The sequence below is a fragment of the Budorcas taxicolor genome, chromosome 11 (genome assembly GCF_023091745.1).
Source record: "Budorcas taxicolor isolate Tak-1 chromosome 11, Takin1.1, whole genome shotgun sequence".
Taxonomy (NCBI): Eukaryota; Metazoa; Chordata; class Mammalia; order Artiodactyla; family Bovidae; genus Budorcas; species Budorcas taxicolor.
The window spans coordinates 81,338,065-81,363,986 of NC_068920.1; the positions used below are offsets into that span (position 1 = coordinate 81,338,065).

The following is a 25,922-nucleotide window of genomic DNA, read 5'->3' on the forward strand; positions in this document are numbered from 1 at the left end:
TGGTATCACATAAAATCCTAATGAAAAAGGATACTTGTTCTCTTTAATTTGTAATGATATATTTTAATAGGATGAAATCACTACTATCATTAGACCATCACACAATTATTATGCTGTACTATTTAAGTGGTCATGTTACATAGGAACTTTTAAGCTTTGGTATTTAGAAGAGAGAAATACTAATATCAATGCATACCTTATTGAATTCAAGTTTATTTTCTTTAGCTACAAGTAATTGGGCCCTTCTAAAAGCCAGACCAGCACCCTCTTTAGCCAATACAATCTCTTAAGCCTTTAATCAAATGACAGCTTTCAAAAGCACACATTCGTGCAGAGGGGCCATGGCTTGTATTATATAAATATAGATAGGTCCTAAGAATAGCTAGCTCATCTGCTATATGACAATTACCAGGTCAATGATGATAACTTAAAAAAAATCAACTGAGATATTCAGAAAGGTAAGAGAAGAATTTAAAATAACTAATGAAATATTCTAATAGAAAATGGAGCCTAAGTTCACATACAGAATAACACTCAGGCTGGGGAGAATCTGTTGATAGATCCAAGTCTGATGATTAAATGTGCCATGTATTAAGCCCTACCAGGAAAGCTAAAACTGAAAGGGTTTCATTCTCTAGTAATTCCTTCTCTGTAAATCAAGTTATGTTTTAGCATCCAAAGTGGGGGGGAAATGTGCTGGGCATGTCATCAAGTAAAAGGACTACACTAAGTTCTTCTAATAATCAGTTAATCTTGTTTAATTCAACTATTATTCACCAAACACTTATTAAGTGGCAGGAATTCAGATAGCAAATCAGATAAGAAAAATGAGAAGAAATAAAAAGGAAAGGAAGAAAAGTGAAGCTTGGGCAAAGTTAGCAGTCATTCATGTATCTTTAGGGCAGTCTTGACTGATCTAGAAAGCTTTCCAACAGGATCTGGAAGCTATTCTGAATAGAAAAATGCTACCAACACTTTTGGCAAAACACTCAAATTAACCCTATAAAATAACAATAAAATAAGCCCATTCTTTATAAGCTAAATAATATATTTGAACATGCCTAGATAGACATAAAAAATTCAGTAGCATAAATCAGGCATCAACTTATTAACGAATGACAGTGTTTAACAAAGAAGCCAACCAATCAGATTGAAAACATGCAATAGCCCAGAACAGATTCAAACTGAAAATTCAGCAAAAAATTTAAGATGGTTAACCTAGTCCCAATTAAAATATCTTTTGGGGTTAGAAAGTCCTAAGTGTTTTAATGAATAGGGGAAAACTTCTGAACTAGGATAAAGGCTCTAAGAAAACAAGGGCCTTGCAAGAACTGAAAATAAACAGAGGATATGATGCAGAACACTGGAAAAGGAGAATATATGACCAAGAAAATCTTATTTTTTTTTAACTTAGCTGGAGATTACAAAGTCTATCTATAACTGATGAGAAAACAGCAGAAAGTCAAAAGAATTACTACAGTTAGCTACAAAAACACAAAAGAAATACTTTAGCAATATATTTTAACCAAGAAAATAGAATTTTTTTTCTCATCAAAAAAATGAGAAAATATGGTGCATGAGTAAAGTGTTAGGAAATATTTTTTAAAGTGGTAGACAATTTACATATGTAAAAGGGACTGAACTGTAGATAATTCTTGTTTCTTAAAAAAGAAAAGCAAGTAGTGTTGGAACACTGATTAATAAAACAGAAGACAGGATGCAAACTGAATAAATATGGAATGAATATCAGTGGGTTATTATTTTCTCTTTTTAATTTTGTTGAAGTATATTTGAAACAGGTTAGGTGTGATTTTCCAGCTAATGTCCTATCATCATGCAGTTATAAAATGAGTCCTCCCTAGAAACTGTCTTCATATACAAAAGGTAAGAAATGTAACCACACAACATAACTTTACAGTAAGTAAGAGTTTAACAGATTTAAAATGAACACAGCTGATCTGTTCCCATAGTAATTTACAGACTTTATTCAATTTTGACTTAATTCTGGGGTAATCTTATAGCTCAGTCGGTAAAGAATCCACCTGCAATGCAGGAGACCCATGTTCTCCAGAGCAATGATTATGTTACTGCTGATGTTTCTCCACAGCAATGAACACAGCATTCCACATATACAGCTGACTCTTGAACAGCAATGGGTTTAAACTGTAAGCATGCGTCCTCAGTTGCTCCAGTTGTGTCCAACTCTGTGTGACTCTATCGACTGTACCCTGCCAGACTCATCTGTCCATGGGATTCTCCAGGCAAGAATCCTGGAGTGGGTTGCCATGCCCTCCTCCAGGGGATCTGCCAGAGCCAGGAATCAAACCTGTGTCTCTTCAGTTCAGCTCAGTTCAGTTCAGTCCAGTCACTCAGTCGTGTCCGACTCTTTGCAACCCCATCTTCCGCAGCATGCCAGGCATCCCTGTCCATCACCAACTCCTGAAGTTTACCCAAATTCATGTCCACTGAGTCAGTGATGCCACCCAACCATCTCATCCTCTGTTATCCCTTCTCCTCCTGCCTTCAGTCTTTCCCAACATCAGAGTCTTTTCAAATGAGTCAGCTCTTTGTCATCAGGTGGCTAAAGATTGGAGTTTCAGCTTCAGCATCAGTCCTTCCAATTAACAACCAGGACTGATCTCCTTTAGGATGGACTGGTTGGATCTCCTTGCAGTCCAAGGGACTCTCAAGAGTCTTCTCCAATACCACAGTCTGAAAGTATCAATTCTTTGGCACTGAGCTTTCTTTATACTCCAACTGTCACATCCATACATGACTACTGGAAAAATCATAGCCTTGACTAGACGGACCTCTGTTGGTAAAAAAAATCTTCTCTGCTTTTCAATATGCTATCTAGGTTGGTCATAACTTTCCTTCCAAGGAGTAAGCGTCTTTTAATTTCATGGCTGCAGTCACCATCTGCAGTGATTTTGGAGCCCCCCAAAATAAATTCAGCCACTGTTGCCCCATCTATTTGCCATGAAGTGATGGGACCAGATGCCATGATCTTTGTTTTCTGAATGTTGAGCTTTAAGCCAACTTTTTCACTCTCCTCTTTCACCTTCCTCAAGAGGCTTTTTGGTTCCTCTTCACTTTCTGCAATAAGCGTGGTGTCATCTGCATATCTGAGGTTATTGATATTTCTCCTGGCAATCTTGATTCCACCTTGTGCTTCTTCCAGCCCAATGCTTCTCATGATCTACCCTGCAGATAATTTAAATAAGCAGGTGACAATACACAGCCTTGACGTACTCCTTTCCCTATTTGGAACCAGTCTGTTGTTCCATGTCCAGCTCTAACTGTTGCTTCCTGACCTGCATACAGAATTCTCAGGAGGCAGGTCAGGTGGTCTGGTATTCCCATCTCTTTCAGAATTTTCCACAGTTTATTGTGATCCACACAGTCAAAGGCTTTGGCATAGTCAAGAAAGCAGAGACAGATGTTTTTCTGGAACTCTCATGCTTTTCAATGATCCAGCAGATGTTGGCAATTTGATCCCTGGTTCCTCTGCCTTTTCTAAATCCAGCTTGAACATCTGGAAGTTCACAGTTCATGTACTGTTGAAGCCTGGCTTAGAGAATTTTGAGCATTACTTTACTAACATGTGAGATGAGTGCGATTGTGTGGTAGTTTGAGCATTCTTTGGCACTGCCTTTCTTTGGGATTGGAATGCAATCCTTTTCCAGTCCTGTGGCCATTGCTGAGTTTTCCAAATTTGCTGACATACTGAGTGCAGCACTTTCAGAGCATCATCTTCCAGGATTTGAAATAGCTCAACTGGAATTCTATCACCTCCACTAGCTTTGTTCGTAGTGATGCTTTCTAAGGCCCACTCGACTTCACATTCTAGGATGTCTGGCTCTAGGTGAGTGATCACACAGTCGTGGTTATCTAGGTCATGAAGATCTTTTTCGTATAGTTCTGTGTATTCTTGCCACTTATTCTTAATATGTTCTGCTTCTTTTAGGTCCATACCATTTCTGTCCTTTACTGAGCCCATCTTTGCATTAAATGTTCCCTTGGTATCTCTAATTTTCTTGAAGAGATCTCTAGTCTTTCCTATTTTATTGTTTTTCTCTATTTCTTTGCAGTGATTACCCAGGAAGGTTTTCTTTAGCTCTCCTTGCTATTCTTTGGCACTCTGCATTCAAAGGGGTGTGTATTTCCTTTTCTCCTTTGCCTTTTGCTTCTTTTCTTTTCACTGCTATTTGTAAGGGCTCTTTAGACAGCCTTTTTGCTTTTCTTCTTCTTGGGCATGGTCTTGATCCCTGTACAACGTCACAAGCCTCCATCCGTAGTTCATCAGGCACTCTGTCTGTCGGATCTAGTCTCTTACAGCTCCCGCATGGCAGCCAGGTTCTTTACCACTAGCGCCACGCGGGTGCATCCAGTTAGTATGCTGACTTTTTTTCAGTAAGTACACACTACAATACCACATGATATGCTGTTGGCTGAACCTGAAAACACAGAAGCACAGGACGCCCAACTTTACAGCTATACTCCGACCTTTGATTGCTGGTGTCCCTTCAATGGTCAACTGTAAATACCTTTCAATATATTTTTCCCTGGTATATGGGCTAAAAATGCCTAGTACAACTAGGAAGATCAGCAGTAGCTGAACAGATGTGTAATATATTCTCTTAACATAAAGACAGCATCTTGTAGATGGGATATATCCATTTATATGGTTATGGGCAAAACTCTTACTATTATCGAATTTTGCTGAGTTTTTTACTTTGCTTTTTTAACTGAGGCATGTTTCAAAATTTAAAGACTTTTTTTTCACTAACAATGCTAAAATCAAGCTTTCTTCTTTTTGTTTCATATATTTCATATATATTTCACATATTAAGATTGCCTGATTAAAAAATCCTCTATTAGAGTAATGAAAATTGAGGTATAATAATATTCTGAATTCATTTACAAAAACCATAAGATGAAAATACTCGCAACCAGAAATCACTGATGACAAGTAAGGTGGTGAGGTCTTTAAGAGGGTAAATGCTTCTTTTCGGTCATAAAAGATTTAGGGCCATCATCTTGGTGCCAATACTCTACTAAGATAACAGCCAGACATTTGGGGTCCATCAGGTTTTTCGTGGCCAGCAATAAGTATTTGTTAAGAGTTGAAATCCTGTTCACAGTGCTAAGAACTAGGAAAGCAGGAGACTGAAATAATTATGACTACTTCACACCAAAAAACAAAAACACTGGTGCGAAAAGACACATGCACCTCAAAGTTCACAGCAGCACTGTTTACAATGTCAGAACATGGAAGCGACCCAAGTGCCCGTCAACAAAAGATGTGGTATGTACACACAATGAAGTAACGCTCAGTCATAAAAAATGAAATATTGCCATTTGCATCAACGTGGACTAGCCTATAGAATATTATGCCTAGTCTATGCAGAATCTAAAAAATAATACAAATTAATCTATTTACAAAACAGAAACAGACTCACAGACACAGAAAATAAACTTATAGGTACCAAAAGGGAGAGAGCAGGAGGAGAGAAAAATAGAAGTAGAGGATTAACTGATACAAACTACTAAATATAAAATAGACAAGCAAAAAGGGTTTGCTGTATAACACAGGGAATTATACCTGGTATCTTATAACAACCTATAATGGAATATAATCTTTATAAAAAAACCTGAATCACAATGTGACACACCAGAAACTAAAGGAATACTATAAATCAACTATACTTCAATGAAACAAACATACACTCAGAAAATAACAAGCATTGAAGATGTGGAGAAAATTGGAACCCTTGTGAACCGCTGGTGGGACTGTAATAATGCAGCTGCTATAGAAAACAGTACGTTAATTCCCCCCCAAAATCAAGCATAGAATTAACACATGATCCAGCAACCACCCTTCCAGTTGTATGTCCAAAAGAACTAAAAGCAGAAACTTGACAGATTTTTGTATATCCAGGTTCACAGGGGCAGCATTATGCACAAGAGAGTCCATTGATGGATTAATGGATAAACAACATGTGCTATATACACAATGAAACATTATTCAGACTTAAGAAACTTTGACACATGCTACAATATAGATAAATCTTGAAGATGTTATGACATTATGCCAAGTGAAGTGAGCCAGTTACTTCACTTATATTATTTGTAACAAAAGGACAAATAATGCATGATTCCACTTACATGGAATACAGAATGGACTTACATAGAGTAAATAAAAACTCAAAGACATAGAAAATAGAATGGCAACTGCCAGGGGCTGGGGATGGGGGAATGGGAGTGTATCAGTAAAAGTGGATTTTTAAAGGTTGATTTTATAAATGGTAGGATATGACAAATACTTCATTCATTCCTCTTCTTCCAGAACTATCCACAAGCTGAATGGCTCTAAAGCTCTTCTCTTTCACAAGACCCCCTTGTCAACTGCCCCCACTACCATAACATAAGGGGTGTGGGAGGTAGTTCGAGGGAAGAGCGCCATGCTAACTCACTCAAGTTACTAGGTGAGTTATACACAGGGTAGAGAAAAAGACTCTAACTCTAAAATGGTTTCTCGTTTTGTTTTCTTTCCTGGAGAATATATTTTATATTTTTGAGTCTGTGGTCTTTTATTTCCACAACAAATTTCACTGTCATTCTAGCGTACATATGCCTAATTTTGAAGAAATTTTCTATCCACAAATCACTGGCAGTGTTGTCTTCAGACATTCCATCTCACCTGTCCCCTCAGATGATTAATTCTGGCCTCATGTCTTCTGGCCTCTCTGGGCCATTTACTGACTCTTCCAGTTGGGAAGATCCCCTGGAGAAGGAAATGGCAACCCACTCCAGTACTCCTGCCTGGAAAATTCCATGGACTGAGGAGCCTGGTAGGCTGCAGTCCATGGGATCGCAGAGTCGGACACGACTGAGCGACTTCAGTTTCAGCTTCCAGTGTTTCAGCTGCTTCTTCCCTACCTCCAGTGCCGGTTCTACCTCTGACCGCAGAACAGGCATCACTGCTGTGGTAACTTGTTTTCTGCGCTTTCTTTCTTCAGACCTAACTGGGGAACACATGCCATCTCATGGTTTCATCTATCATTTCCTCTTTGATGACATGAACCTTCCTTTTCTGAGCTAATCTCATCATTAGTAGTAGTAATATAACCACTCCATAATTTCAGCTCTTTATCTGCCATCTCTGAAAACTGTGTCAATGACTGTTCCCACGTTCATTCCCATGAAACATAGGAGTCATTTATTCATTTTCTTCCTGAAAAACATAGAATGATTCCTACACAATACTGAAATCAGACTTTCAGTTCCTCCCACAAACCAGATGAATCACATTAACCCCAAAGCTTTTCTCCTTCTTTGATTTCCATAGTACCTATTATATGTTAGACTCTCCTCAGCAACAGTCACCACCAGAAGAAACTCTGGCAGCGCACTATACATTGTGTTGCAAAGCTAAGAGTTTACATATACAAGTATTTTCCACCTATCAAGACAGCAACTTTCCTAAAAGGGAAACTATATTTTAAGTCTCTTTTATGTTCTATAAATGTTATTTGGCATAGATTTAGAAATTTTTATAAAGAATGATTTAAACTAACCAGAACTAAAGCAGGTATGAGAGGAAGGAAAGAGAAGGAAAATTCAATTGAAAAGGCAGAAAAGCAGATCAAGAAGTAAATGCTGAGGCAACTCGGGGCCCTGGCCAGCTACAAAAATTGAAAAAGCTACTTAATAACAACTGTTAAAAGTACTATTTATTTAATATTTGCTAGGGTTAATTTCTCATCTTTTCTTACCTAATGGTAAGATAGTCTTAGTATTTAAAACTTCGGGGAGTCCTTATAACCCAAATTCTGGCCTGAGAAAACTGGATATTACATAATACTACAAAGTTAAAATTTCATCTGAGATGGACTTCATTGTTAATTAGGGATAATTTATTTTTTAAAATTATATATATATTTTATTTTTGTAATATATGGCTATGTATATACATGGATGGTTTATAGTTCACTAAAACAAGTCACACTATTCACACTGGGCATGTTTATAGGGAAATGTAATATCTAAAGAAAAAATTTATATCTGAGTGAGAAAAAAATTTTTATAACAAATAAAAAAATTAATTTTTACTGTAACATTATAGTATCTTTGAGTAAATACGTTTACCTTGTAGAAAAAATTGCTATAATCCTTAATATATGGTAGGTTGCTTACTGGCAGGAATTTATAAAACAATGCTTAAACTGATTCATTAAAACTGAACAAAATGGTTGATTAAAAAAAACCCTAAAAACAATTAAGACTAAAACAATGCTGATAAAGAAAATCAGAAGATGAGAAATACCAGATTAGATCTTGCAGTGTAGTATATTTCTTCTGAACTGTCCAAAAAACCATCACTGTCGGGCTGTTCAGCAGAGACCAAAAAACCCAGGTTATTTACACTCAAACTAAAAGCCACAAATTCACAAAGGGAGACTTTCACAAGGGAATTAAGTCAGTCCTGCTAACATCATTTTATTAAGGTAAATGCAAAGTCAAATCCAATTAAGCAGCTTCTAAAAAAGCAGTAGTGCAACAACTTTGCTATATAATACAGTTACTAAATTAGTACAGAACTTAAATACATGCAATGCTAACTTAAAAAGAGAAGCAGAAAATAACAACTGGCATTTATAAACATTATGATTTATCTTCTCCATCCTCTCTATAAAGGTCAGGCTGAGTACTATAACATGATCATGTTAAGAATTTTTCTTTTAACATTCTTAACATGTTAAGAATTTTTCTGAAAAGCTAAAGACTCTCTTTGTATGCCGTTATTCCGGTGGATTACCTTAAAATAAGCATTAAATTTAAGAAGAAAGTTCCCACTTCAGTCCTGAGCATTCATTAAGTTACTTTCTTCTCATTATTAAGCAGGAAAGGGAAAAAAAAATGAAACATAAAATCTGTAACTTTGGTTAAGTAATTTCATTAAGATTGATTTTGTTTTTAAGTCTCATTTTTTATTCCTCTGTAGACTATTAACATCTCAAATGTTTGCACAGCATTTTGCTTCCGAGATTACACTTAGTATTTTATCATATATCTGGAAAGCAGTATATAAAAAATTAACAAAAAAGAATCATGAAAAGAACATTTTAGAAATCTTTAAATAAATGATAAACTTAATCTGCTATGTACACCTAGTCTCTCCTGAATTTCAGTTACTCCAAGGAGACTGGATTCTGCCTTGATGTTTAGAAAAGTGGCTGACACTCTTAAAAAGCTGCCCATAAATTTAATGAGAAGAGGTATTAATACTATCACTGGTCCAAAATTCTATTTTAAGACTGCAGCATTTATCCTAATAAATATATCTGCAAAAAGCCCCTCAAAAATTGCAAAGCAAAAAGAAAAAAGGAAAAAAAATCATTAAAAACATTTAAACAGAAAACGGTACAGAACTAAGTTTCTCCTAAAGTAATTTTGAAAATATTTAATCTCAGCAACACAGATTTATTTATTTTGAATTTTAGAATTACTTACCTTTTTATCTCCCCAAAGGCTTATAAAATTTTACTAACTAGCTTTTGTAGTCAGTGCCAACAAATCAGAAAGACTAATTAAAACATTTATTTTCAGTGTTAAGATTCCAAGATTACACTACTTACAAGTTCATGATGTGGTTCTGTCTCCTTCCTTAAGGGTGGGTCAAATTTTACTTGGCCAACTAAAAAAGATAAAAAGTAAAGCTGTGATCTGTTTCAACATTCTTAATAATAATTTAAAAGGTTACTCCATAGGAAAACAAATTTAATCCTACCATCTCCTATAGATTGATTAACACCCAAAGATCTAAATAAACAATCTGTTAGCTGGAAGAAACCTAAGAAAGTCTAAGCTGTTAACCCAAAGATGATTAGCAAAATTATGTCAGGATCGAACCTGCTACTTCATTGTGACCCAGCATTAAATACAGACAATCTTAACTTAGGACTTTATAGACAGACAGCAATTCAGGCAGAGTATTTCTGAAAGCCAGCCTGCAAGGTGGTCTCTGATAAGTCCTGCCTCCTGACCTTCAAAAACTTGTGTAGTCCCTTCCTACATCCTGGGGTGGCCTATGTGATAAGAGGAAGATGGCACAGTGGTAGCATACAGCTTCTGAGATAAGGCTTCTGTCCTGGGTGCTCTCTCTACTGGATCACTTGGCTCTGAAGGAAGTTATGTTGAGCAGCACTATGGAGAGGCTACACTGCAAGGAAATGAAGTCTTGGGCTAACAATATGTGAGTAACCCTGGAAGCAAACTGCCACCCTAGTTTAGCCTTTGGGAAACTGCAGCCCCTGCTGACACTCTGATTGTAGCTTCATGACAGACTCTGACCTAGAACCACCCAGCGCTGTCCGGGATTCCTGAATATGTATGAGATAATAAATGTTTATTGCTTTAAGTTGCTACATTTTGGGGGTAATTTGTTAAACAACAATAAATAACTAGCACACTTCTACCGCGAAAGTATAACCTAAATATTAGAGCTGACATAAACTGACTATACTCCATTCACCTTTCCCCCTGCCATTCTAATTTAATGAATGATTCACTACCTTTATCTTTAATTTCTGTATCTCACTGACATTATCTGCTTTTATAACCTGGTCCAGCATTTGAGACCACAGAGATAAAAGCAGGGGCACAAATATAAAACATGAAGAAGCAGCAAAACCGAGAGTCACAGAGTATTACAGCTCAACTAGCAAGAACTTGAGTTTCAGCCAAAACACCAATTCTCAATCAAGGCAGGGAAACGAGTGAGATTTCAAAGCACACTCATTTTGTAACTGTTTTGATTTTAGCTTAGGATGTATGATTACTGTGAATGTTAATAACAATGAAAGGAGACCATGAGATTTGAATATTTAGCAACAGGAAGCACAAGGAAAGAAAGTTGAGAAACAGCCCTACAAAATACACAGTTGTATGTGAAGTATGTATATGCTTTATAGCTGTTATGAACTAGATATCAAATTCTGGCTCTTGGAGATAAGCAGGCTCTTCAATAATGGGTTCCTCATGCCTGTTCACATATGATCACACATCAAAGATTACAAAATAGTTTTTAGTAAGATATTAATACATGTATATACATACATACACATATATATACACATACATATATATATATGTATCTCACCTTGACAGAGGCCTACTGAACAACTCTCACCTACACCTGTCACCAAATAGCAAAATTACATCTCTAATAAAGTTACTCAAGGACAGTTTCATGCATTACCTGCCTTGTTATCGTCACATCTGAAATGCCTGTTTCCATTGGACCACATAATTACTGAGCACAGGGGCACAGTGATGCTTTTTTTTTAAAACTTCTTATTTATTTTAATTGGAGGCTATTTACTTTACAATATTGTGGTGGTTTTTGCCATACATGGACATGAATCAGCCATGGGTGTACATGTGTTCCCCATCCTGAACCCCCCTCCCACCTCCCTCCCCACCCCATCCCTCAGGGTCATCCCAGTGCACCAGCCCTGAGCACCCTGTCTCATGCATCGAACCTGGACTGGTGATCTGTTGCACATATGATAATACACGTTTCAACGCTATTCTCTCAAATCATCCCACCCTCACCTTCTCTCAGAGAGTCCAAAAGTCTGTTCTTTACATCTGTGTCTCTTTTGCTGTCTTGCATATAGGGTCATCGTTACCATCTTTCTAAATTCCATACATATGCATTAATATACTGTATTGGTGTTTTCTTTCTGACTTACTTCACTCTGTATAATCAGCTCCAGTTTCATCCACCTCATTAGAACCGACTCAAATGCCTTCTTTTTAATAGCTGAGGAACATTCCATTGTGTATATGTACCACAGCTTTCTTATCCATTTGTCTGCTGATGGACATCTAGGTTGCTTTCATGTCCTGGCTATTATAAACAGTGCTGCGATGAACATTGGGGTACACGTGTCTCTTTCAATTCTGGTTTCCTCAGTGTGTATGCCCGGCTGTGGGATTGCTGGGTCATATGGCAGTTCTATTTCCAGTTTTTTAAGGAATCTCCACACTGTTCTCCATAGTGGCTGTACTAGTTTGCGTTCCCACCAACAGCGTAAGAGGGTCCCCTTTTCTCCGCACCCTCTCCAGCATTTATTGTTTGTAAACTTGATAGCAGCCATTCTGTCTGGCGTGAGATGGTACCTCATTGTGGTTTTGATTTGCATTTCTCTGATAATGAGTGATGTTGAGCATCTTTTCATGTGTTTGTTAGCCATCTGTATGTCTTCTTTGGAGAAATGTCTGTTTGGTTCTTTGGCCCATTTTTTGATTGGGTTGTTTATTATTCTGGAATTGAGCTGCAGGAGTTGCTTTTATATTTTTGAGATTAATTCTTGGTCAGTTGCTTCATTTGCTATTATTTTCTCCCATTCTGAAGGCTGTCTTTTCACCTTGCTTATAGTCTCCTTCATTGTGCAAAAGCTTTTAAGTTTAATTAGGTCCCATTTGTTTATTTTTGCTTTTATTTCCATTACTCTGGGAGGTGGGTCATAGAGGATCCTGTTGTGATTTATGTCAGAGAGTGTTGTGCCGATATTTTCCTCTAGGAGTTTTATAGTTTCTGGTCTTACATTTAGATCTTTAATCCATTTTGAGTTTATTTTTGTGTATGGTGTTAGAAAGTGTTCTAGTTTCATTCTTTTACACGTGGTTGACCAGTTTTCCCAGCACCACTTGTTAAAGAGATTGTCTTTTCTCCATTGCATATTCTTGCCTCCTTTGTCAAACATAAGGTGCATGGATTTAAGTGATGCTGTCTTAAGACTAACTTTCATAACAAGGACAGAACCCCAACTGTCACAGGTATTCAACACCCTTATACTCTGTGGGAATGCATTCCCAGGAGTCCCAAAGTTCCTCTGGAGATTCATTCTTCACGCCTTACACTGGTATCACTCTTCTGTTCTCTCCAACTTCCCTAAAGTTATGACAGTTTCTGCCACAGGACCTTCCAGCTTCTGTTCAAATAACTGCTGGACAATCACCCCAGACTGCAGTGCTATTTATGATGTTCTTAATAATGTTGAAAATTCCTACTTATCTGTAACCATCTATTGGTCTTGATCTCTGTTTCTGCTACTATCTCCTTGAACATATGTCAAGTTACAAACCATAAATTTATGTTTTTACTATCCAGATGAAAGGGCTTCCCTAGCGGCTCAGTGGTAAAGGATCTGCGTGTGACACAGGGGATCTGGGTTCAATCCCTGGGCTGGGAAGGTCCCCTGGAAGAGAGCATGGCAACCCACTCTAGTACTCTTGCTTAGAGAATCCTGTGGACAGAGGAGCCTGGTGGACTGCAATCCATAGGGTCACACAGAGTTGGACACAACTGAACTGACTAAGCAGCAGCATCCAGATGAAAACTCCCTCTTAGTTCTTTGAAACAGCTCTGACACGATCACTTGCTGACCCATCACTACTACTAGGGTCAAAACTGATCCTACTATGGCAGACAAGAAGAGCCCCAGAATTAATTCTTCTCAAAGCAAGTCTTTGCTTACCATATTTAACTGAAGGCAGAGGGGACTTTCTAAAAGGGAAAAAGTAGTAACTTTTCTGAAAGTGAGTCAGTTTTTACATATATTGCCTTAACACCATTTAGCTTAATAAACAGAAAACCTCAGTTACATCAAGAGACATCATGTAATTGTAAACAGAAAACATTATTAAAGGAACAAAGATATACGACTACTCAAATAAGTTATTTTTCAAAGCCTGTCTTTATCGTCAACAGCATGACTACCTATTCTTTATAACATCTCATATAAAATCATAAAACATCCTAAGAAAGCATGTATTGGAACATTGTATAAGATTTTAAAGGCTCAAATATCAAACCCACAAGTTGTAAGAAGTGGTGATTTTAATCCTGTTGCTACCTCAACATACTAGAGGGACATGACACCTTTCTTACTGGCAAATGGTGAGAAAAGGTCCATCACATATCACCTGCTCCCACCAAAAACAGGGCATACCACAATCTCAAAAAAACTAGCGTTAACAGTATTTAGCTAAATAGAACATATATGCATATGTAGTTAGGAGCTGATAATCACCGATACAAACTACTAAAGAAGGACCCAGAGGTAACTGTACTTTGCAATAAAGGGCCTGACAATACAACTTAAAAATATAACTGGATAACATAATAGAAAATACTTCAGATTTTCAATAGTACTGAACACATAAGGTTTTCTGAATCCACTACAAATTCATCTCTAATCACCTTCTGTATTATTAAAGAAATGACAGAGACATATTGTAACTACTTTCACATATTACAGAATAATGGAGGACTTTTCTGGTGGTCCAATACTTAAGAATCCACCTGTCATACAGAGGATATGGGTTCGATCCTTGGCCTGGAGAGATTCCACATGCCACCAAGCTACTAAGTCCTTGCACCACAACTACTGAGCCCGCATGCTCTAGAACCCATGCTCTGCAACAAGAGAAGTGACCGCAACGAGACGCCCATGTACCACAACTGCAGTAGCCCCCACTTGCCACCAACCAGAGAAACCCCACATGTAGCAACGAAGACCCAGCACAGTCAAAAATAAAACAAATGAATTTTTTAAAGTTTAAAAAATAAATGGGGGACTTTCCTGGTGGTCCAGTGGTTGAGAATCCACTTTGCAATGAAGGGGACGTGGGTTCCATCCCTGGTCCAGGAAGATCCCACATGCCGCGGGTCAACGAAGCCCGCATGCCACAACAAAGACCCAGCAGAGCCAAAGTAAAATAATAATAATAAATAAAATAAATTAAAATAACAGGCTTTTTTTTTTTTAATGGGGAATACTTGCATGCTAAGTTTGTCATTTTAAAAAAAACACTTTTGAGGAGAAATTAGCAAATTTAAACCATGTGGCTTTAGTGGGAGCTATAAAGGTAATTTAACATGGTCACAAAACTGCCTATAGGCAAAGTATAAATCCCAGTCCTGGGCTTTTTGCCAAGTAGATTGTGCTTATCTTTCAAGAATTTCCATCTTATATGAGCATTTCTAGGTAGCACCAGCACCAAAATCCTCCAAGAACTTAATATACAGTGTAAGGTCCAGCCACCATTCCAAAGGAAGGTTCACAAAGGACTTCCAGGGTGAAGGTTACACAGGTGTGCCGAGGTGGTTTCTGTGGAGCCAAAGACCTCTGGCCTGGAAGCTGAGAGATCTTGGGCTTGTTATTAATCAGCTGTATGACGCCACCCCACAGGCAGATCTATTCATCTGTGCATTTCTTTTTTATTTTCTATTAAATAGTGATAGAGTCTGTCCCTACTTGCCTTACTTAGCTTTTAAGTTTGCAGTCCTCTCCTCTTCTGGGCCATCAGCTTCTATATAACCTGGGAGCTTGTCAGAAGCAGAGAACCTCAGATTTCACCTCAGAACTACTGAATCAGAAAGGGCATTTTAGCAAGCTCTCTAGGCAGGTGCTACTAACAAGGAAGTTTATGGAGCACTGCCTTGATTCCTTCTATCCTGCCTACTCTAGGAATTTTACTCCTCTTCCCAAACAACAACAACATAAATACACATCCGCAGCCACCGCCAGAAAGCTCTCAGGAGAAAGAACACAAAATTCTTACTGCCTTAATTAAACTCTACCTTTCAAAGCATCTAAAACATAAAAACTATTTGGAAGAAAATGGAGCAAAAATAATGGCAACTAAATTACAACTTGAAATCTTATTTTTCATTGTTAAATTACAAACTCTATACAATATATACTTACAGTTTATCTCCGAGCGTGTTTTTTCCTCTCTCACATTCCTACTCGTTGAGTGAATCCTATGTGGGACAGCAACAAGAGGCTAGGAAAGAACAAAGTCAAGGACAAGTCACTGTCTTGTCCACAGAATTACCCACATATGAGAGAAAGCTCACTTTACATAAAAATGGGAACAAAATACAACTTTATTATTAGTATTTTAAAATGGCAACCACAAACTGAAAACTCTTTTCTCTTCAAATTGGGAGCTTAAGATTAGGGATAAACATTATCCACAGCAGGTTCCCAATAAGTTTTCTTATGAAAGTGTTAGTTGCTCAGCTGTATGCAACTCTTTGCGGTCCCATGGACTGTAGCCTGTCAGGCTCCTCTGTCCATGGGATTCTACAGGCAAGAAAACTGGAGTGGATAGCCATCCTCTTCTCCAAGTGATCTTCCCAACCCAGGGATTGAACTCAGGTCTCACTCATTGCAGGCATATCCTTATAAGTGAATATAGGAGTGTTCTTATGAATTGAACATAAGTAAATATTCAAAAATGAATATTTTGACAATACAATAGGTGTTCAAAAGCTGCAGCAAGCTTTCTCTGTTTCAGAGGAGAAAACTGTAATTAAAAAAAAATCTGCCTCAACTTCTTATATCAAGGATAAAATAAATGAAATGAAATAATGCTAAAGGCATTAATGATTTATGGTCTTCTTACCTAGTAAACACAACATCTCCCCCACCCTAATCTTAATGTTTTTTCTTGTAGAAGCAGCACTTTATTTTCTTTCCTTTTACTTTATTAAAATCTCTCTATGTGTACTGACATATTGAGAGAGAGGTATCCTGGGGGAAGCGGAAGTGGGGGTGAGTTCTTCTTGCTGTTAATACTAACACATGGACATTCTCCAATCTTTATGGAGTAAAAATGTCTCTATCTGAAAGGCTTCTGCAATTTCATTCTATATACCCTATGCCAGTATCTATTTCACGTACCAGATAGGTTTTTCTCCCTGCGTGTGAAACATTATCTTTGAAGTTATTAGCTGTGAAGAAGATACACTCTTACATCTATCTTTTTGGAAAATGTAATTTGTAAACACTTGAGCTCGAATTCTTAAGACTCTATAAGGCAAATCAAGAACAGGACCCAAGTTAACTATTCTCAGTGTAGACATCTCTCAGGAAATAAAGATACATGAATCTGAGAGACCCAAATATTAAAACACCAGTGGGTAATAAAACAGAAGCAAAAATAACTTTAAAAAGTAAGCATTTAAACTTCAAACATACACCGTGATTGGTACTTTACAAAGTGCTTTCATATACCTCAGCCCATTCTGTTCTCAAACTTGTGAAACAAATCTTTATCTTCATTTTATAGATGAGGACATTCAGCTAGTTAGCTGCAGAATGAGAAAAACTCTGGACTTTTGATAACAGTATTTGGAACAAAAACAAGCAAAAATAGGCATCATGTTAGATTAGTGATACATTTTGCTGTTATCAGCAAACATGGATGAAATCTGCCCTTTCTACGAGAATCGTTTTACTTTCCCAGCTTCAAAGGTATAAAGTTACTAAATCTTACAATGTTGTGCCTAGTAAATGGGTTAACATATAGAAGAAAATACTACCAAGTAAAAACCAGAATCACAATTACTTCAACATGCAGTACTTCTACAATAGAAATTACATGGGAACCCTAAAGGAAAAGTGGACTTTCTTCCACTGTGAATAATCTATAATAAATAAAAGAAAAACTAAAGTAGAACTAGTACACGTGCTAAATATTTTCAACAGAATTCAGTTTCCACAATATATATACAGTATCAGCAACTGCTGAAATACTAAGCACATTCAAATACTTAGCAATTACAAATCATTTGCATATAATAAGACTGTTTGATATTACCTTTTATGCATAACATATACTGCCGTATATATGTATAAATTATTATAAATTTCTCTGGGGAAAGTATGATCAAAAAGAAAAATAAAAAGATCTTAAACTGTGGTCAAAAGAAAAGCTACCCCCATCCTTAACCTATGATTATAATACCAATAACACAGTCTTGATAAGGAGAAAATTTCTTTCTCTGCCATATGAGAAAATTTCAGAAGAGTCTTTATTCTACAGCTTGCTTCTACATTTGGTTTATTATTTCTCCTCTTTAAACACCTTTTAAAGGACTTTATAATCCAGCACAAATAAACAGGATGAAGTGAGAGACAACAGCGCAGCATCTAATACGCTGAGAGAGTACAGGCGGTCCATGTCCTGAATCTTGATACGCATGAATTTCAGTTACTAGAATATAGTTAAATTATACTAGTCCTCTATAACATGATTCAAATTTTAGTCACCAATATATCAATTGTATATTATGAATTACTAATTATATGTTATTCAGTATATTAGTATCTTATCAACATTCAGTATGCTGCTAAGTCTGCTAAGTCACTTCAGTCGTGTCCGACTCTGTGCGACCCCACAGACGGCAGCCCACCAGGCTCCGCTGTCCCTGGGATTCTCCAGGCAAGAACACTGGAGTGGGGTGCCATTTCCTTCTCCAATGCATGAAAGTGAAAAGTGAAAGTGAAGTCGCTCAGTCGTGTCCAACTCTCAGCGACCCCACGGACTGCAGCCCACCAGGCTCCTCCGTCCATGGGACTTTCCAGGCAAGAGTCCTGGAGTGGGGTGCCATTGACTTCTCCAACATTCGGTATATTGATTGTAACTGCATAAGATAGAAACTTCACTGTGAACTCTTCAGTCCACAGACGACTATAGATTTGTGTGTGCGTGTTAGTCACAGACGTGTCCAACTCTTTGTGACTCCATGGACTGTAGCCCACCACGGTCCTCTATCCATGGGATTCTCCAGGCAAGAATACTCGAGTAGATTGCTATTCCCTTCTCCAGGGGATCGCTCCTCCTGACCCAGAGATTGAACCTGGGCCTCCCGCATTGCAAGCAGACTACTTACTGGCTGAGCCACCAGGCAAGATGATTTATAGTCTATTTATAATAACAGATGTACATCATGATCGGTGGCTAATCACATCACTACTTTCAAAGTACATCTGTGACTGATCCCGGAACATCTGTTATTCAAGTCATGCACAGACAGCAAAGTGTGTAGCTGTGTTGTTTCCCTGTCTCGCAAGGATAATATACTCATGTGACATTTTTACAAAAACTCATTAACTGAAAGAAGGAATTAGCCAACAAAGATAAAACTGCTGCAAAGAAATAGAAAGTGACCACTCTGGATTAATGTTGGAAATGAAATTACGAGATAAGACAGATGATAGTGAGAATGCTGACACTGCTGCTGCTCAGGAGACTGCAGACATACAGCCATGGTAACTTGGTGAGGATGGTAACATGTAACTTGGTGAGGATGAACCTGACACAAGTGAAGAAAGAAGTTCTGGTAAAAAGGATGAAGGTGCCCTAGAAGAAGGGGCACTAGCAAAAAACTTCACATCACAGGAATACTGAGGTCATTTCATACCTTGAAAGTTCAAAGGATAAAATGCTAGAGGCGCTCTAAACGTAGGAAAATGACATTTACCAAAGCATAAAAATACCTGCTCTGTGTCATGAAGTTAAATGGCAAGGAGAAGGCAGACACTGTGCAGTCTACTCAATAAACAGACTACTTGATAGTGAAATAATCCACCAAAGTGGTTTTGTTATTTAAACAAAGAAAGGAAACAATTCTCATAGGTTCTAATATATCACAGTGTACTAAATATTAGTTTTACTATTTTTCACTTCTCTATACATTTAAAACTGACAATAAGAGAGATTTTAAACTTCTGACAAAAATTTTTTAAGATCACGAAACAATTATAATTTTCCTTATGGACAATTTAGATTGCTTTGCAGGATTTCAGCTCACTTGATCATTTTTACAGTCCTTTACTACCATCCAAATCAAGGCAACACCTATATATTAAATTAAAGCAGAATTTATAAAGCAAAAGAACAAAGCCCAATTTCTCCCTAGTATAAAGTCAATAATATTTAATAATTTTTAAGTTTTTAAAATTTCCAAATGCCTTTCCAGACTTTTAAACAAAAGGACAGTGGCTTATCTACAGTTGTATAAGTTAGAACAGTGGTGAATTGATAGAAAGGTTCTCTGACCTAAGATAAGCTGAGACCATCTTTCTGACCACCAAAAGCCATAGTTTCTTCACTATCATCACTGAAATTTACACCATTTTAAGTACCTTCTAAAAGCCAGTCAAGTTCAAGACTATCCACCTCAGCTACATACTCAGTAACAGAATCCCGACATGTAACATATATGAGTTGATCTTTGGTGTCACAATTATTAGCTGAGTTAGGAATGTTAAATATGCAAACCAAAGTGAAAGCTTCCTTTTATATCTATTCTCCCATCACACTAGGGTTAATTAATTCTCTAATTACACTGGATAAACATAGCAGACAATTTGGGTATTAGTCACCAACAAAGTCAACCCTATACTTTCCACTAACCACTAATAACTCATGAAGTACTATACATGGATTATTTTTGAGAAGAAAACAGAACAGAAATTTTGTGTATATTCTAACATCTTGTATAGGTGGTTCCCATTTGTGTTCTCTTTTACAATGGGTTATTTATTTGGCAACTTCATCTGAAATGACTACTTTAAAATAACTAGAGTAATTTCAAGAAGTGGATTAGATGATTCTGCCTTTACTACTGGACTTCCCTGCCTGCAATGCACCCTTTACCTTTAATCTTTTCAGAAAATAGTCTTCTAAAGTAGTCAACAGAAAAAACTCAGCTCATGACTTCTCTAGGATAGGCAAAATCAAGGGGTATTTCTTCCCTCAAGAGTTTATTTAAATTAGACCCAGACCTTAAGCAAACTGATTCCAAGATGTATATACTTATATACACATACATTACATATACCACTTGGTAAAAACGGTAAAAACAGTTCCTACCTCAGGATCATCATCATCAAAATCATGGTAAGTGGAATGATCTGGATTATTCACTTTATCCAACAGTTCAATTGCCAAAGACCGTGTCAAAGGCTGTGTGACAAATGGGTGCTATAAAAATAACATAGTACTTATTAGAAGTCTTGATTAAGTGACATCTTACCTTTTGAAAAAAAGACATTGTTCAGGGCAAAAATAATACCTGCAGTAACTTTTCAGCAGTAGGTCTTTTCTTTGGATTTTTGGTAAGTGCCATTTTCACAAAATGATGAAAGCTATTTGACCTAAGAAATTTTGAAAATCAGATTTTAAAATTTCAATTCTGTTTTTTGCTCATGACTGTAAAAGTAAATAGCACAAAAATACTTACCACTTCATCTTATCCTTTAGTTTAGGAGGCTGAAAATTGCTTTTTGTCATTAGAAATAATGCTCTGAAAAATCAACAATCATTACACAGCATTTTAAGACTGCATACTTCAGTATAAAACATCAATTCTACTACTACTATTCCCAAATAAGGTGAAGCGAAACTAAGAATGCTCTTTGGTCATGACATGAGAAACAGTACTGGGAGGGGGATGGGACCTTCATTTAAGCACAGCATTCTTCAGGTACGATACACTGACCTCATCGGGTGCAAGTCAAACATGGGCGGCTGCAGCTCGGCAAGTTCTATGGCAGTGATCCCCACGGCCCAGAGATCACACAGCTGATTGTACCCCCCTTTCCTCTCAACAGCTGCGACTTCTGGAGCCATCCTGAAGGAAATATTCCGGAAAAGAAAAAACTGTTCACTGTATTTTATTTTATTTTTTTATTTTTATTTTTTTTTGTTCACTATATTTTAATCTTCTTATTCCCACCAGACACATGGAACCATCACTGTGTAAGCTGAGGCCTACTGAGACCTTGACATCTGAAAAATAAGTATGGAGCACTTAAGGTGGCTCGTATTTCCCAAGACTGCAACATCTCATAAGATGAGATTGCACCCTCCCCATCCCAAGCCCCTACTGCTTTCTCATCTGTTACTTTGCTAAGTTAGCTATTTAGTATACAGGTTTATAACAATTTACAAATGTCATATAGCAACATGTACTAAATTTGTCCAAACCCCAATCTTTCCTCTGTATATGCAAACTTCTATAGAGAAATAACATACTGTAATAAATGATTTATCATTTTTAGCTCTTCCTTTTTACATCAATAACTGTCATCTGGTCTCTGACTGTTTTCGCTTGACCAAAACTATTTACCAGGGCACCAAGAATCTTGACTTAGTACTTAACTAGTATGTACTATAAACTTGGTATGTAGAAAGTTATAAAAATGAGTGTCTGCTTTTTTTAAAGAAATGTATTTACTAAGAGGAAAGTTACCTAAATTCAGTAAATTTTTTGTTTCTTTCAACTTTATGTAGCCTTTTTCTATCTCTATAAATCTATATTTTATTAAATACTTACATTGATTTTCAAATATAAAAAATTTCAAATCCTAAGCAGTAGTTCTAAAAATAACTACGAGATAAACACTTCAACTTTTACTTAACAAAAGTACGATTAAAAAAAAAAAAAAAGTATGATTTAACTAGGCAGCCTTACAAGAATGTTTATTTTCCCAGTATTATTTCAGGAAAGTCAAGCAAGTCAGTCAAGTTAACAAAACAAGCAATAAAACTCCTTCTAATTTTCTAAACCCTTGATCTTAAGATGGTTTTTAACTTTAAAGTAGCTCTTATGACTATGCAAATTATCATAAGAAAAGTGGATTTTTAAGGATGATGGTTGTAACCTTATTGATAGCTGTGGAGATGCCCTATAGAGGATGAAGATGCACACAGGCAGCACCTTAACGAGCTCACAGGTGATGCTCCCTCTTCCTCTACAAAAATATGAGTGGCAGATTCCACCCTGTGCACTTCTACTCCTGCCAATTAGGCTGCATCCTTACCACAGCCAACTGAGTCATCTGTGAACCTGTTTGTTACATTTGTTACTATGAATATGTAATTTAACTAAATATTACAAAAACTAATTTATTATGAAGGTAAAAAGAATAAGTTGTCATGAAAATGAAAATGTATGCTTTAGAAAAGATTCTTGAAGACAAGTTTCTAAAGACGAAAAACCAAAAAAATCTGGCAAACCAGGTTAAGAACAGGACAGCTCTAAGAGATTAGGAAGGCTACACACTGCATGATTCCATTTGCATGACACTGGGGGAAAAGGCAAAACTATAGAGACAAAAGTCAGATCAGGTGCTGCCAGAGGCTAGGGATGGGCAAAAATAATTTATGAAAAGGTGACAAAAGGAAACTTTCCTGGGTGATGGAAACCTATGTTTCACAGTGATTGTGGTGGCATTTTTCACAGCCACAGAGTTTCATTTATACCTCAACAGACCTGACTGGCTAGGCTCTCACTAGACTTTAGAGAAACACAAACTAAAAAGCATGGTTCATTTGCATGCATCTAACTAGTTATCTGCACGAAGAAAAGGCCTTGATCCTATATCAGAAGACTGTCCTCTGCCAAAAAAAACGTACACTCACCTTGAATTGAAATAAAATGTTTAAGGTACATGTGTTGTGCATTAATTTTGAGATTTGCCAATATCACAGACCTCTTCTGATTAATTGGAATGACTATCCACCTTGGTGACAGTGAATGAGAGATTCCGTAAATATCCTACATCCCTAGAGTTTAGGTGGGAAAGACATGACATGAGAGAGAGTTGAAGAGTCGGAGGAGAATCATGTTAGATCCTGGAGACTGAATGAGAGCTCCTCCAGATGTTTAAAATCAAACTGAGGAGACAGAGTTCCTAAAAAGAGCTGTAACAGATAACTCTTCAATCTCTTATTCCTCTCGGAAATCAACCCCAAATAATGGTAACAAAAAGAGAATTATAAACATACCATCTTTGACAAATCTAGAAGATATATTTGGACAGAAGTCAAATAATAGTAAATGATGTGGCAAACAGGAGGAAGAACAAATCTAAGAGCGTGTGGAGGAAAAGACTAACAAGCAAGCCAAGAATCCCAGAAATAAGTAAAATTTAATGCAAGGCAATTATCACTTTATTGATGACTAGGTTCCTTCCAAATAGCTGGTTCAAAAACTTTTGAGCCAGAGAATACTGTAATAAAATGTTGAAAAATGCGTCAGAATACAGGCTGATCTATGAAAATACACATAATATGTGTAGGACCAAGAGTTGAGGGTTTTGGGGGACAAAACTGGAACTATCAGGTTTGTATCAGGTTTTCTAAAAGCCACATCAATCTTTAATGCCTTTTCCACTTAGTGAAAAATAACATGGTAGAATATTCAATGATTATGTAATTCATCCACAGTGTATATGCCTAAATTACTTGGCCTGTTGATGACCTCCTTAATCTGTTTTAGACCATTCAGTCTATTTTTAAATAAACACTGCATACAATAATGATAGAAAAACAGAAAGTTAGATTATCAGTCAAAATAAAATTACCAATATGGTGTACCAATGAAAGACTTCCGTTTGGCAATCGTAGCTGTTATCTGAGCAGACACCCCAAAATCAGCTATTAAAAAAAAGAGAGAAACATTTAGAAAATAAAACTGAAAGTAAAATGAAAAAATTTCAATAATTATTTTAATTAATTTCATAGAAATGAGACATTCTCAAACATCACTCTAAAATCTTTAATTTAAGTGGACCAGCATTAAAATCCAATCAGTCCATTCTAAAGGAGATCAGTCCTGGGTGTTCTTTGGAAGGAATGATGCTAAAGCTGAAACTCCAGTACTTTGGCCACCTCATGTGAAGAGTTGACTCATTGGAAAAAGCTCTGATGCTGGGAGGGATTGGGGGCAGGAGGAGAAGGGGACGACAGGATGAGATGGCTGGATGGCATCACGGACTTGATGGACGTGAGTCTGAGTGAACTCCAGGAGTTGGTGATGGACAGGGAGGCCTGGCGTGCTGCAATTCATGGGGTCGCAAAGAGTCAGACATGACTGAGCGACTGAACTGAACTGAGCATTAAAATATCACAAAATATGGTACATGATAGCCATGTGGATTCCCATACATCCCCATGTGAATCAAATGACAACAAAAGTCAAGATCAATAATTTTGATGAAGAACCAACTGAGAGACTCTAACCTGACAGACTTAATGTTATAATTTCTAATTCCCAGGACCTGAAATTCAAGGAAAGTCGCTGGAAGAGACCTTAAGTAGGAATTCCATTCATTTCCTGCCATACACATTACAGCTGACATTAAAGAAAAAAAAGGAATCTCTACTGGCAAATCTATCACGAAATGACATTGAAACAGACTTTTTCTAAAAATCTTACCTTGGCAATACATTCTAATACCAATGTCAATCACTATCAAGAAATTTATCTTTGTGTCAGTTTATTTTTATGTTGCTATTTAAGTATGTTGAATTCTGTATTTTCTAGTTTTTTAACAAATGATTTATAAATCTTTACAAACTAAGATATATATAGGTCTCTCAGGCACATAATATTGACACAAAACATTAAATTGCAGATGGGAACTGTTCTCTAAGCCATCAATAGTTAGATAGCCGCTTTTCTCATATATAGAGGTGACTTAGGAAATTTTTTATGCAAATTATTGTACTTTTAAATTTGCTTAGTCCTATTATAGGCTATAGATCAAAATAGTTTTATCTTATTTTTAGAAAATAAATATTTGAATTTTGATTTTATAGTGGCATCTAGTTCAAAATAATTGTTTCAAACCTAACAGACACAATTTTATAAAGTTACTATATTGTACATGTTTTCTATCTTAAACTTTCAAATTAAGTTATAATTTAGGTTTTGAACTGCTTTAATCATAAGGTGACAACCAAAAGTTACAAAATAAGCGCCCATTTAGCATCTAAATCGCATTCTTATGTAAGTTAATACTGTGTTTTATTTTAAAAGCTTATGTAAGTAGGTAGGCTTTTTGGCATTATTGATTTTTTTATTTTGTCTGTTTGCCTTGTTTTTGGTTACAGGGGATATTTTGTACAGATTTCTTACTAGAAGTTCCATTCTTTTAGGGTTAGAGGTGAAAGAAATTTCAAGGTATATTATTTCACTATTCATTATATCATCAATCATTATTTATAACAAATCTGTCCTATGTGAAGGACAAATCTGATTC

General features: G+C 36.7%; 1 protein-coding gene across 1 annotated transcript in view; it reads right to left on the bottom strand.

Annotated features, from left to right (window-relative positions):
• MAP4K3 (mitogen-activated protein kinase kinase kinase kinase 3) overlaps positions 1 to 25,922 on the bottom strand; it is a 187,945-nt gene that overhangs the window by 46,826 nt on the left and 115,197 nt on the right. Inside the window, exons 8-16 of the mRNA XM_052649831.1 lie at positions 24,243 to 24,315; positions 21,374 to 21,505; positions 21,116 to 21,178; positions 20,948 to 21,029; positions 20,746 to 20,856; positions 15,786 to 15,864; positions 11,165 to 11,200; positions 9,642 to 9,700; positions 8,330 to 8,392 (exon numbers count right to left, since the gene is read on the bottom strand). Coding sequence (XP_052505791.1) covers positions 8,330 to 8,392; positions 9,642 to 9,700; positions 11,165 to 11,200; positions 15,786 to 15,864; positions 20,746 to 20,856; positions 20,948 to 21,029; positions 21,116 to 21,178; positions 21,374 to 21,505; positions 24,243 to 24,315 — 698 coding nt within the window. The remainder of the gene's footprint in view (positions 1 to 8,329; positions 8,393 to 9,641; positions 9,701 to 11,164; positions 11,201 to 15,785; positions 15,865 to 20,745; positions 20,857 to 20,947; positions 21,030 to 21,115; positions 21,179 to 21,373; positions 21,506 to 24,242; positions 24,316 to 25,922) is intronic.